Source organism: Clupea harengus, chromosome 13 (assembly GCF_900700415.2).
Source record: "Clupea harengus chromosome 13, Ch_v2.0.2, whole genome shotgun sequence".
Classification (NCBI taxonomy): domain Eukaryota; kingdom Metazoa; phylum Chordata; class Actinopteri; order Clupeiformes; family Clupeidae; genus Clupea; species Clupea harengus.
In genome coordinates this window covers 11,472,156-11,486,494 of record NC_045164.1, presented here as the reverse complement: position 1 = coordinate 11,486,494, position 14,339 = coordinate 11,472,156, and the positions used below count along the sequence as shown (strand labels likewise).

At 46.9% G+C, this 14,339-nt stretch overlaps 1 protein-coding gene across 4 annotated transcripts in view; it reads right to left on the bottom strand.

Annotated features, from left to right (window-relative positions):
* smap1 (small ArfGAP 1) overlaps nt 1–14,339 on the bottom strand; it is a 111,864-nt gene that overhangs the window by 55,492 nt on the left and 42,033 nt on the right. Inside the window, exons 5-6 of one of the 4 annotated variants that reach the window (XM_031578685.2) lie at nt 13,952–14,023; nt 11,151–11,219 (exon numbers count right to left, since the gene is read on the bottom strand). In XM_031578685.2, coding sequence (XP_031434545.1) covers nt 11,151–11,219; nt 13,952–14,023 — 141 coding nt within the window. The remainder of the gene's footprint in view (nt 1–11,150; nt 11,220–13,951; nt 14,024–14,339) is intronic. The other 3 variants (XM_031578686.2, XM_031578687.2, XM_012840475.3) reach the window with 3 other exon arrangements.

Sequence of the window (14,339 nt, the reverse complement as noted above, 5' to 3'; positions counted from 1 at the left end):
GAACAGGGGGGAGGAAATTCAGGAGGCTGGCCCAGAAACTGCACTCCTTCCCTGGGTGGAAGGTGTGGTTAGTGCCCCTGTGCATGCTAGGGTAAGGTATGTCAAAGTCAAGCTCAGTACCAGACCTAGGTGTCGGCTGCACAGCAATCCCCCAGAATAGATCCTCCTCATCCATCCTTACTCTGTTTTATTCACTTCCTGGATGTCACACACACACGCAGTTTAAGATACACACACAGGGCACAAAAAGTACTTTTTGACTTACCAGCCAAAGCGGTCAGGTATATTTTTTCCCGGCCAAGATTAAACATTGGCTTTCATAACTTGTATGTATCATGAAATATAATTAATCAATATCCCTTCAATATGCATAAACTTAGAAAAATACTTTTATTTTAAAAATGACGGTTGAAAGACAGACAATTCAATATGCCTTAGGTTTTGTGTCATGTTCGAACACTTAATAATTTCACAACTGAATACAATGCAGCATAAGAATGTGCAATTAGTTAATTCAATGATATAACAGTTATAGATCTAGCTAGCCATGTCGTGAATGTCGTTGTCAAGCAACTGTCCTATATCAAGCTAACTTCACCGAGGTTGGCAATCTATCTTATCACATACCTGACACCAATTGAATGGGACATTAAGCGGAGCCACCGAGTAGGCCTAGGACAGACTGCATAACTCTATACCACCCCCAGGAGGCCAGGAGAAGTGGAATTGTGGGCCATTTTTGCGGTATATACAGAATATGTAGCATCGTGGGAAAAATCCCCCTCTCCCCATCACGTACGAATGGAAAGCAGTTTTAACAGGATCTGATTTAAAAGACAGACAACTAAAGTATTTTCCGAAGCTTAACAGCACCCGTATTTTAAACTAAACTGCCATCGGTCACCAACAGAAATCTACACACCACTGATGCATGGTGGGTGCTAATGTATGTGTGTGTGTGTGTGGATATATATATATATATATATATATATATATATATATATATATAGTGCAGGGTACTTTTCACAGCATTTAGCATATAGGCATACACATCAACATTTACCACCCACACAGAAGGCTATTTGTGATGTGTTCAAGCAGGCAGACACAGACACATTAGAGCAGCACTAACAAACACTCCCCACACATATATCCACCACCTTGAAGGACACATATGCTCCAGTGTGCGAATACATACAAAAGGTAGACATGCACGCACGCACGCACGCACGCACACCTCAAAAACAAGGATGGCAGCATTTGAAATGCAGGGAATGCCACTTGTTCTCTTTTGATAATTTATTCATGGGCTGAGCAAAAAAGAAAACAGACACATAAGCCCCCTCTCTGATGGGAAGAAGCGTGTCTGTTTAGAGCGGGTGGCAGAGAGAGGGAAACAGAAAGCAGGGGATGGGGGATAGAGAGAAAGAGAGAGAGAGAGAAAGAGAAAGAGAGAGAGAGAGAGACTAATACAACCAAACATGTCCTCAAGCCTCAAGGATGCCTCTGTACAAGTGACTGACGCACTTTAACAACCAGTGTGTGTGTGTGTGTGTGTGTGTGTGTGTGTGTGTGTGTGTTGGAGGGTACACGTGTGTGTGAGCGTACATACAAATGACTGATATGAGATCCTTGCTTTTGAACCAAGCAATCTCATACCGATGACAAATCTATATGTATGTGCGTGTGTTTATAAAAGCAGAAGTAATATGCCTTTGTTTATTTGAAAATCCATATCCTTCAGTCAGAGGGCATGAACAAGTATGCAAGCATGAGAGAGACTGAATGTCTGTCTGACTGTCATACTGACTGTCTGTGCGCGAGTGAGTGAGTGAGTGAGTGAGTGAGTGTGTGTGTGACACTGTGTGCGCGATTGTGTGTGTGTGTGTTGGTGACTGTGTGTGCGCTACAGTGTGTGTGTGTGTTAGTGTGTGTGTGACTGTGTGTGTGGAGATCAGGCCACTGCTAGCTGCTATAATGAGAGTGTAATGGGGAACGCTGGGGGACAGCTGCTGGCTCTATAGAGAGCTGATGAGTTGGAAGTGCTCACACTGGGGCTACGCCTGCTGATAACTGCATTTGAATGGAAAACACACACACACACACACACACACACGTGGATACATACACACACATTCACTAATGCACTTCTGAATACATAAACACAAACAAAGACACACATGCGTAATTCATTCTCAGTTTTCATTACTCTTTCTCCTTCCACCTCGACAACCATCACAATTTCATCAAACATGAAGTCAGGCATTATGTAGGCCACACACACACACACACAGACACAGACACAGACACACACACACACTGTTGTTCATATTATTGGTGCTCTTATATTTCTTCTCTAACCAGCTACTTCAATACTCCATTCCATTCTCCCAGGCACACACACATATGCAAACACAGACACACACACACACTGAGGCATGTCTGGAGTGTGAGAGAATGGTTCACACTCATGGAGTGATGTGTAGATCAGAAGAGGAGTAGTGTGTGTGGGGTAGAGGAGAGCAGATGTTCTCTCTATGTGTGTGTATTTCTTTTCTCTCTGAAGCTTTGACCACACACACACACACACACACACACACACACACACATACACACACGATCAGCACCAGATGAGGGAGGAGGAGAGATGGAGGGATTTGAAGAGAGCTCAAGAGAAAGACAATGAAGTAAAAACAAACCTCTCCAAGGTGAAGTGTAGGGGGACACACAACACCTGTGGAAACGTAAAGATGGGAGCAAGACCGATGGAAAGAGATTCTGGTATATCATGGGGGTTCAAGAGAGAGACAGGGAGAGGACGAGAGAGAGTCAGCGTGTGTGTGTGTTTGTGTGTGTGTGAGTTACTGTGAAAGAGACAGAGAGAGAAAGTGTGAGACAGAAACAGAGAGGGGGGGAGAGAGGAAAAAAAACTGAGTGTGAGAGAGAAAGAGAAGAAGAGAGTGTGTGTGTGTGTGTGTGTGTGTGTGTACGTATGCACATCAATTGGGATTGTGGATTAGCAGCTGGCTTTTCCAGGAGAGTCTGCAAACAAACTGCAAACAATCGTCAGGCTGCAGCTCTCATTAATGAGGAGGGAGCTTTCAGGGCTAATTCCACTTAAACACTAAAAAGCTACGGTGAGCCCGCTAACCAACGCAGCCAAGACAGCACCACAGCAGTCCAGACCCAGTGAAAGACTCAAAAACAGGACAAGGTCACAGACTGCTCCAGACAACTCGGCCCATGTCTGAGCAGTTCCTTTGGCCTTCAAAGGGAAACGCTGCACATTTGGTGAATAAAGGCATGAGAGGAATACAGAGCACCCTCACAGTCAATACTGAAAATACAGTATTCAGTCCATGCTGCTGTATTCCTTGACTGCTCACAAAGAAACTTTAAATTTCATTTTCAATTTGCATTTTCAATTTCCAGCCTGTTCATAACTTTGAGCTGCCCTCACACGTTGTGATTATTGCACCCAACAGAGCATAATTAGGTACACATTTTCAATAGGTATAATGTGTTGTGATACAACATTGATGACAATAATGACCAGGCTTATCGTGGAGTGTGCCCTAAAAAACAAGTCTCTATCAACAACTGGGAAACGAACCTAAACTATTCTAACCCAATAGATCTCTGTAGACAGAGTCCCAAGTCCCAGTATTGCTGCAGAATGGTTTCACTGACAAATGCAGTGGGATTCTGGGAAACGTAGGCAAGAAGACATACAATCTGATTGAGCTAAACAGCACAGTATTGCTTTATCTATTGACCTGAATGTACAGTGGCATTTGTTTATTGGCACTGCCCACTAGCACAGCACTGTCTGGAGTGTTTCTTCACAATCAGCAGAGTGAGTACTTTAAGCTGCCGATACAGCATCCAAATTCACGAGAGCCCAACTGGCACAAACACCTCGTGCCAGCAGAGAGATAAAACATTTAGAGCAAATTTTCAGCACAGAACCGGCGCCAAATGGGGAGATAAATTATATTCCTCCACTCCATTTAGCCGAGCTGTAAACTTAATCCTCGGTGGACCCAAGAAAACAGAGCTGCTTAATAAACCTGTGCTTCTCCGAGTGAACCGTTCCCTAACTGCGTATTGATTTAACTCCCAGCAAAAGATTAGCTGTTAGCCACCAAGTAGGGGGGAAAAAAACCTCCTCAATCTTAGCGCTAGGCAGCGAGCTGATCTTTAGAGACAACGACGCACGCTAACGACAAGGGCTGTCGAGGAACTGCTGCCGTACACACCCCCCTCCTCCCCCCAAGAGGGTCACTCTGCTGCTGGTGGGGCATTTCTTCCTCTCCTCCTCCTCCTCCTCCTATACTCCTCCTCTACCTTCCCTTTCCTGCTCTCCTCCTTCCTCCATCCTGCCTGCTTTTCAGACTGCAGTGCTGCATAGAATTTGACTGGCTTCCAAACTTCACACAAATCCACCTCCTGATAGAGGGGTGTGGAGGAGAGAGAGAGAGAGAGAGAGAGAGAGAGAGAGAGAGAGAGAGAGAGAGAGAGAGAGAATGAGACAGAGAGAGAGAAAGACAGAAGGTTAAGATGGAGGAATGCCAAGGACTATTTACATCCTCCCTTCTTAAACTTTGCTGATTCTACAAGAGCAATTATTATAAAAGCCCAGCACTCCTCCTCCTCCACGTCACTCACTCTTTTACCCCCCCCCTCTCTTCTCCTTCTTCTTCTTCTACTTCTTCTACTTCTTTCCCTCCCTCCTCCTCCATTTCCTCCCTCTTCCTTTCTCCTTCCTCTTCTCTCCATGCTCAGGAGGATAATAACAGGATTGTGTGGGAGTGTGTGAGCAGGGACACAAAGTGGACATTTGGACTGTGTAGGGGTGTGTATGTGTGCATGCGTGTGCGTGTGTGTGTGTGTGTGTGTGTGTGTGTGTGTGTGTGTGTGTGTGTGTGTGTTTGGTTCCCGACTTAGAACGCCAACTGTCAGCACATTTCTTTTCTCTCTTCCTCTCTGCTGCAAAAGATTAACTGGCTTTTCAGATACGTCCACAGAGAGAGATGTTGCACAGCCTGCGTGGCAGAGAACTCTCACTCACACACTCTCTCACTCACACACACACTCTCTCTCTCTCACACACACACACACACACACACACACACACACACACACACACACACACACAGAGTCAAAGACAGACAGACTCTCTCTCACAAACACACACACACACACACACACACACACACACACAACACACAACACACTACACACTACACACTACACACCACACACACCATATACCACGACCACCACAAACAATCTGACACAAAATGAATGGACGGCAGTAAAGCGCTTTGGAGAAATGAGGGGAAACTCGCAGCTCCTCATCCAGTGCCTCCACTCAAGGCCGTCCTGAGCCATCACATGCATCTTCATGCATATTACATACCTAGCCAAACAGCAGCCATCACACAGCACAGCACAGCACAGCACACACTCCTATCTCAGCCATTACCATCATGGCCTCCCTGCCCGTGGGGATGTGAGACGACTCCGCTGCACCTTCGATAATTCATGAGCTGCTCCCCAACTCTACTCCAATGAACTATAATGGCACACAATACTCCAATCACACAGGATTCTAGAACACAAGCTGTACTGTGCTCTACAAGTCTATGGCAGCAACAGTGAGTGAAATATAGCGCTCACACAGGTAAATTGGATGTCTTTTTGAGGTGCTGCATGTATTATGTAACAGACGTTGCCTTCGCTGCTTTCATAACCTCTGCTTCAGCAGCACTATTGAATTTCTTTGCAGCAACCAAATCTCTCAATGCAGATAAAAAATTTAATAAATATATATATATATATGTAGGAGGAGGAGGAGGAGGAGACCATGGTGTACGTTTAACTATGTACATCTCTGTACATAGTGTGTTGCCATCAGCAGATGAATCTCCACCCCCACCCACTCCTCCCATATTGGCTGTGTGTAGCTCATCTCATCTCCTGGATCTGGAGCCAAGGCCGGGGCTTCGACTGCCAGGAAGCACTGACTGATAAGGGTCTACTCTCCTTGCCCTCCCCTTTATAAATCAATCTTTGAATCCCTTTGAATAAATAAAGGCGGCATATAAGTCCGTGCAAATGTATACAGAGGGTTTGTGTATGTTCAAAATATGCAGTGCGCAATTTACACAGGAGCATTTTTCTGATGGAGCCCCTGTTCTGATTTTTCCAACCTAAGTAAAGAGTCTCGAATTGTGTTCTTCCATATTTACAGGTTTATACTGTACAGGTGCAGCCTATACTGCATTGTACATGGTTAGTGATTCAGGACACAAAATATACTGTAGAACAACCTTCTCTCTTCTCATAGCCAGCCTGACACACACACACACACACACAGACAGGCTGTCAAACACACACTGTTTACATCACATGTTATGCTAGCTCCGTCAGCTCTGCGGACCGCCTAGCATGGTGGAGTCTGATAATACACTCTAGAACTGCTAAATACACTCAGTGATGCATGAGTATTAGAGGGTATCAGGAACCGCAGCTCACATCAGTACAACCTGAGGGAGAGACACAGAGCCTTCATCATTTATTCATCAGAAACACACACAGATGCGCACACACCTCTACTTGCTGGGAGGCAGAGTGAACTCTGTCACAGAACATCCCCAATCCTCTCATTTCAGAGAGAAAGCGAGAGAGACAGAGAGAGAGAGGGAGAGAGGGAGGTGCACAGTCCTTGCGACCGTCCACATGACAGTTTTTCTTTTTCAAAAATTGAGAAGTTTTGCTACCTTTTGGCCTTGTGGAACTTCTGGAAATGCAGCCCTTACGTCACTCTGTAGACAGGCAAAAGCCGGCCTTTTTGACAACGATGACGACACGGCCTCAACTTTATCCAATCACGTTTTTATTCTCCGTGAAGCTTCAGTCTGAGCTCCGTCATCCAAAGCCTCCATCACGTCCTCAATGTCAATGAATAGAAAATCTATTTTTGATTGTTAGACACATCACGGTTATCAGCCAATTTGGTCTGTTTCTACGAGGAAGACGGAACCTACTGGAAACTTCAGCAGCCGAAGCCTTTTCTGGGTTTGTTTGCTATAAAGTGACGCTAACTGCTAGCCACCTGAGCAGGGTAAGCTCACTTCGCTGGGGAAATTCTGTTTGCCCAAACTACGTTTTACTGATGGTGAAAAATAAACGATTTATAGGATTTCTATCGCCTCGGAGTGCCATTGCTTTGATGAGGATCTTTTTCAGTTGGAGGCTACGACTTGCAGCATGTTTTTGAGTTTCCGTGTGGACGTGAATAAGTTCATGTGAAGCGAAACTTTTTGAAAATACAAAGGAAAAAACTTTTTCAAAACATTCCGTTGCTGTGTGGACAGGGCCTAACAGTATGGGTTAGACAGACAGACAGACGGGAAGAAGTGATTTCCAAGAGCACTGGATTGCAAGCAGGAACATGACGAGCTGACACACCTCACCAAGGTGAATCTCAGTGATGATAAGAACTGAAAGAACACACTTAAATCTCTCTCTCACACACACACACAGGCTCTGTTCAAATAAATAGCACACTCCATCTAAATCATTCTGTCTCTCTCTTTCTCTCCACACACACACACACACTCCACCTACTGGGGAATGTCCAGCTCCACATACTGCAATAATTAACACTGAAATAATCCACCTCCGCCCGAGGTCTCTTCATCCCCCTCTCTATGTTCAGAAGCCATGTATGCTTCTAAAAGGTGGGGACTAACACAATACCTGATCCTGGACCTGCTGACACTCCATATGGCCGGTACAGGTGTGCACAAGGCATTGGTGCCCTGCTCAACAACCCTCCCCACCATTTCTCAACTTTCACCTCAACAAGCACCATGTCAAATCACTGCCATCACTCCGTTACCAGGCAACCATTAGTCACACAGTAGACATAACAGGAATGGACTTAATCATAGGCATTTGCTCACAGCAGTCATTATACAATCTGTGAATGGCTGTAGTCTTTATTACTAAATGTATTAACTTGGTTATATTGGATAGAAATAGATCATATAGTTAGTGGCCTATATATTATCATTATTTAAACAGAATATGTATAGTGAATATATTGGTATATTAAGTGCTACACCTGATGTTATCTGTCCTTTATTGTATGTCTGTGCTAGATTCTCTCTACTTTTATGTGGCTTTGTCTGTCACTTGTATTTATACATTTCTGAGGGTCTGTCTGTCTGTCTGTCTGTCTGTCTGTCTGTCTGTCTGTCTGTCTGTCTGTCTGTCTGTCTGTCTGTCTGTCTGTCTGTCTGTCTGTCTGTCTGTCTGTCTGTCTGTCTGTCTGTCTATGCATCAGTCTCTCAGTCATTCACTATTCTGTGGTCCCAGAGCTACTCAGTATTCTAGTCACACCTTATATAGTCACACCTTATACACACACACACACACACACACACACACACACACACACACACACACACACACACACGTCAGTCAACCCCTCATCCCTGAAGTGCCATTGCTTTAATCAATCCTCATGCTGACCCAGGGTGAGTCACCCACTCACCCTCATCATACTTCCTCATTCCCAGCATGCTCTGCTCTCAATCTGTGTCTGAGACAGGGTCAAGGGGCACATCACTCACACAGACAACCCCTCAAACCCCTCCACACACACAACCACACGAGCAGACAGACAGACAGACTCAAAACAAACCCAACAAACACACACACACACACATCCATTTCTCAAATAAAACCGACATTAAGAATCAGGCAGGGATATATATGCAATAGGAACAACACACAGGAGGACAAACACACACTGTGGGGTGACAGCAGATGCTATGAATCTCATTGTGCGTATACCCTGTTCAGGAGTGTGTCTACATGTCTACTGCTCCGGTCCCCGCAGAAATCTGTATGGAGATGAACTCGCTTACTACACACAAATGTGAGTAGGGGGGATACAAACGCCGGGACATCCTTGCTTCCTTCGGCTTGGAGCTCTTTGACTGGGACTCTCTCTGTGTGTGTGTGTGTGTGTGTGTGTGTGTGTGTGTGTGTGTGTGTGTGTGTGTGTGTGTGTGTGTGTGTGTGTGTGTGTGTGTGTGTGTGTGTGTGTGTGTGTGTGTGTGTGTGTGTGTGTGTGTGTGTGTGTGTGATGTTACTGGGTTATGCCAGGATGACCTGATGAGCTGGAGACAAATGGCCAGTGCTAAGCTAACATATTTGTGGGACAGAGGGAGCACACGGCCAAGAACAAACATTAGCAAAGTGATGGATGTGTGTGTCTTTGTACATACCCCTTACTATTTCTCACTCACACACACACAGCAATAGACACAAAACACACACACACACACATACACACAATGGGTTACGTATTAGGACAAGGAGCTGTTTTCAATCTGGCTTCAACTAAACAGCAGTGACCACCACCTCATCTCAAATATACCCATTGTGTGTGTGTGTGTGTGTGTGTGTGTGTGTGTGTGTGTGTGTGTGTGTGAGAGAGAGGGAACTGAATTGTGCCTTGCTCTGCAGAAGGTCAGTTGTAATTTGTGCATTTTTCTGTTCTGTCAGCAGCTCTCAACGTTTAACACAAGGACTAATTATGACGTATGACGGCACACTCCCAAAAGTAGTCACTCTTTCTCCTTCACACACACACACACACACACACCAACCTTCCTTTAGCCTCCCGTGTCCTCCACTCCCAGTGGGGTTGGGAATATTACTGGGTAAAAGCAGTGGGGTGGAAAGCGGGGGAGATTGCTCCTACTTGGATCAGGAGTTTCCTAAAGGCCATGGAATTACCTTTCCCTGTGCACTATGACCCCGAACTAATGCCCCACTATAGCACTCCCACACACTTACACTGGGCATCCCATCGTATACATACTAGAGAGAAGGTCAAGAGAGACAGAGAAAACAGATGATGTATGGAGATAGGAGGTAATGAAAGTGTGGAGAGAGGGAGGGGAGAAGAGAAGGTGAGAGTGAGAGTGAGATAGGACATGATAAACGAGTATCTAGGAGTGGAAGAGGTGTGGGTGGGGGGGGTCTCTGTAAGCACAGCCCCTGTATCCTGGGCCAGGACACCCCCAACCCTGCCTTTATTTTCTGCCTGTCACTCAGCACCTGTCATGCTCATAACACACACACACGCACACACACACACACACAGGCTCCTCTCCAGTCTCTCTCCATTTTCTACCGTTTCGTCTCGCTCCAACAAAACACAAATAGAATCTCAAAACAGACAGATACACAGTGGAAATCACTGAGAAATCACAAGGTTCCACACACCACACTTGACCTAACTCTTTTTCCCCTCTTTGAAGAGCGCTTTAAAAAAAGACAGTATATATCAGTTTTTGTGTGTGTGTGTGTGTGTGTGTGTGTGTGTGTGTGTGTGTGTGTGTGTGTGTGCTTGTGTGTGTGTGTGTGTGTGTGTGTGTGTGTGCTTGTGTGTTTATAGAACATGTAATGCACTTCAGGAGTCCGGCACTTCTGGTGTAATACATCATGTTTCTTTCTAGTAAGTTCCGCTGTGAGTGGTGGTGAGGGCGCTTGGCTGAAGGCTCTGATAAGCAATGGCAGAGAGATAAACTACTATACACCTCTCAGCTCATCTGTGGCCCAGCCAGTTCCACACAGAGCAAAGCAAACCAGTGGTTACACACACACACCCACACAAACACACACACACACAATATTCCCAACATTTCAAACTGACGCAGAGGAATCCGGATGGTTTGAGATACGGTTACGAATGACGGTGCAGGAAGTAGCAGGAATGTGGGCATGTCTCATGTCACCATGGGTCACAGTGAAATGTTTGAAATGCCTTTTTGAATCTATAATGTTTCAAACCTCTGAACCTTAAAATGTAACTACAGTACAGTTCCATGTGGGAATTCTACCTCCATGATGACACTTTTATACAATTACAGCCTGCGGGAGACAACCACGGCCGTTGAACTGGGACCTGATGGGTATGGATGGGTTCTTCATGGAGAAGGATGGAGGTGGGAGTGGTGGTGGATAGGGGTGAGGGGGGAGGCGCACAGGGGGTGAGGGGGGAGGCGCACAGGGGGCGGGGGGGGGGTGGTTGGCAGTTCAAGGCTGGGGAAATTGGTACTGACCTTCTCCAGAGGCGAGGGCTTGTTCCCTTTGTCTGTGTCCTTTTCCCTCTTCCTCTCCTCTTTCTTCTTCTGTCAGGAAAGAAGGAGGGGGAGAAGGAGGTGGGGGGGGGGGGGGGGGGGGGGGGGGGGGGGGGGGGGGCAGAGAGGGAGGGAAAGGGATTTTGGGAAGTCGGTCAGAATTTTTCATCAGAGTTGGCACAGCGTGTAGGTATGTAAGAGCCAGCATACAGGTAGGGATGGATATGTACGCACACACACATACAGTAAAAGCACGCACGCACACACACACACACACACACACACACACACACACACACACACACACACACACACACACACACACACACACAACACACACACACGCTGGCTCAGCCTCCCCCTCCACACTTCTTTATTTAGAACACATCAACCATTGGAAGTGTTCCACAAGCTTCACAAACCACACACAAAAAAAATTCTCTTTTTTTATCACACACATACACTAACAGGTAAAAGAAACTTTTTTTCTCTTACTCACTCTCTCTCACACACACACACACACACACACACACACACACATTTCTGGGACTTGGAGGAAGCCTCTGGTGAGAAGCCAGCATAATTATGAATAATGAAAAACTCATAAAGGGTTCAAAGATTGGTATCGAGCTGCTAGAGTCCCCTCCCTCCTCTCTCCCCTGTCCCCCGTCACCCCCTCCACCTCCTCCTCCTCCTCCTCCTCCTCCTCCTCCTCCTCCCGTCTTTCCTGCACTTATTCTAAATCAATTTCTCACAGAGGAGGGAGAGAGAGGAGGAAAGAAAACAGGAAAGGGGGAAAGTAACAGTGAATAGGCAGCAGGTGTGATCTTTGAGCAAACGAAAGCTTTTTTAAGATGAGAGAGGGGTGAATATGTCAGGAGAAAGTCAGGAGAGAAGAGAGGGTGTGAGAGATGGAAAGAGAGAAAGGGATAGGGAGAGAGAAAAGGCAGAGAAAGAAAGGGAGGGAGAGAGACCTTTAAGGATAGCAAAGTGCCTTATGCTGTCTTTCAGAGACTTTACAAGTGTATTGATTACCCCATTTACCTTTCTGCACGCTCACAGACCGTACCAATCGATCCAATCCTACACCTTGAATCAGCGCACCACACTGCATACACACACCCACGCGCATGCACACACATATTCACTTGTTAACCCACCCACTCACACACACACCCTCACATGACTTCACGTGTATGTAGACACAATGACTGCAAAAAGCTTTTACACCAATATGTGCTCTTTATAGTCATTGACACACCCACACACACACCCACCCACCCACCCACCCACACACCCACACACACACACACACTCTTGTACACAGAGAAACACACTGGTGCACAACTGCAGAAGTACAGATATGTGTGCAGAGCACACACAGACACACACAAGCACGACAAGCACACACAGACACACACTTGTACACAACCAACCCCCATCAGCACAGATTCACACACGTCCAGATGTCCACACCTGCAGCATGCTGGCAGCGACAGGCGACATGTGTTACTCTTCTCCCCCTACCTCTGGGCTCAACTCCATCACCACAGCATGTGACCTCACGCCTGAGGGCTCCCAGTACACACACACACACACACACACACACACACACACACACACACACACACACACACACTCACTCTCACCCCTCTCTCTTGTCCTCTCTTTTTTCCTATGCTTGCTCCACCTCTCCCTCCCTCCCTCCCTCCCTTCTTGTTCTCTCTCTCTCTCTCTCTCTGTATTCCTCCCTCCATCATGCTCCACGTTGTCTCCCTCCCTCTCTTCATATCTGTCTCACTCCTCCTCCTCCACCAACTCTCCTATCCAATCACTCCTCCTCCACCTCCTCATCTTCCTCCTTCATGCCATCTACGCACCCCCCTCCTCTCCCTATCTTGACCTCCCTCTCTGTCTCCCGCTCTTTGCTCTTTACAGCGATGATGTCATGCAGGCACTGTACCCTTCAGACGGATGACAGTGTGGTTACTCCAGGCTCTGTCCTTTTATAGACAGACCCTCTGTGTACCTTGTCGTCTCTCTCTCTCTCTCCCTCATCCCTCTCTCTCCCTCATCCCTTGTTCCTCATCGCTCTTCTCCACTGTGGCCTTGGCTTTCAGGGACAGGCCTAACCAGGGGAAATGGTGTCTGGCTGCTTCTGTACAGGCTTGGCCTCTTGGGGAAGGGGGGGGGGGGTGGTTGGGAGGCTCTAGAGGGCTTAATTGGGCCTGCTGGGCAATGGTCAGAGAAGTGTGTGTGTGTGTGTGTGTGTGTGTGTGTGTGTGTGTGTGTGTGTGTGTGTGTGTGTGCGATATGTGTGGACGTGGATTGCAAGGATGGCTAAGACTGTTTGGATTGGAGCTACTCAGGGATTGGAGCTACTCTGTGAGTGTTTGTGTGTGTGTGTGTGTGTGTGTGTGTGTGTGTGTGTGTGTGTGTAACCATGGCTGCTGGGCATGTCTGAGTGAGAGGCAGTTGAGACAGACTGGCTTAAAAACTAGACTGTACCCAAGTCATTTTGAAGTCAAAGGCTTTCTTCTGTAGGGTCAGACACAACAAAACACACCGAGTCTTGATGCTCTGTCTGCACCATATAGACAAGTGATGCACTCAACCCCGTATAGACAAGTGATGCACTCAACCACATACAACACAGCACAAACACAGCATACTGGGACTAAGACAAATGATTGAGCACAGAACCACACAGCACAGCACAGCACAGCACATCGCAGCACAGCACAGCGCAGCGCAGCACAGCACAGCACAGCACAGCACCTCACCTCCAGCTTGTTTTTGTCAGACGCTTGTGAGGAGGGAGAGGAGGAGGAAGGCTGGGCCACATCAGGGGCCTTCTGCAGGGCCCACCGGGAGAACAAGAGGAGGAGGTGGTGTAGGGGGAGGGGGGGGGGCAAGGGAGAGAAGCAAGGAGGAGGCGAGGAGAGGGGGGTGTGAAAGAGAGGTGGAGGTGGAGCAGAGATAAAGAGAAATCCCAGTCAATAAGCAGCAGAGACACAAACTGAGCGCCTCCTAATTATTCTGACTCGGGGAAGCACTGCAAGCAAAAAGCACTGACAAACACACACACACACACACACACACACACACACACAAAGAACTACTGCAGCACAATCCTGCCTAATGGTCATGTGTGTTCTCTCTCTCTCGCTC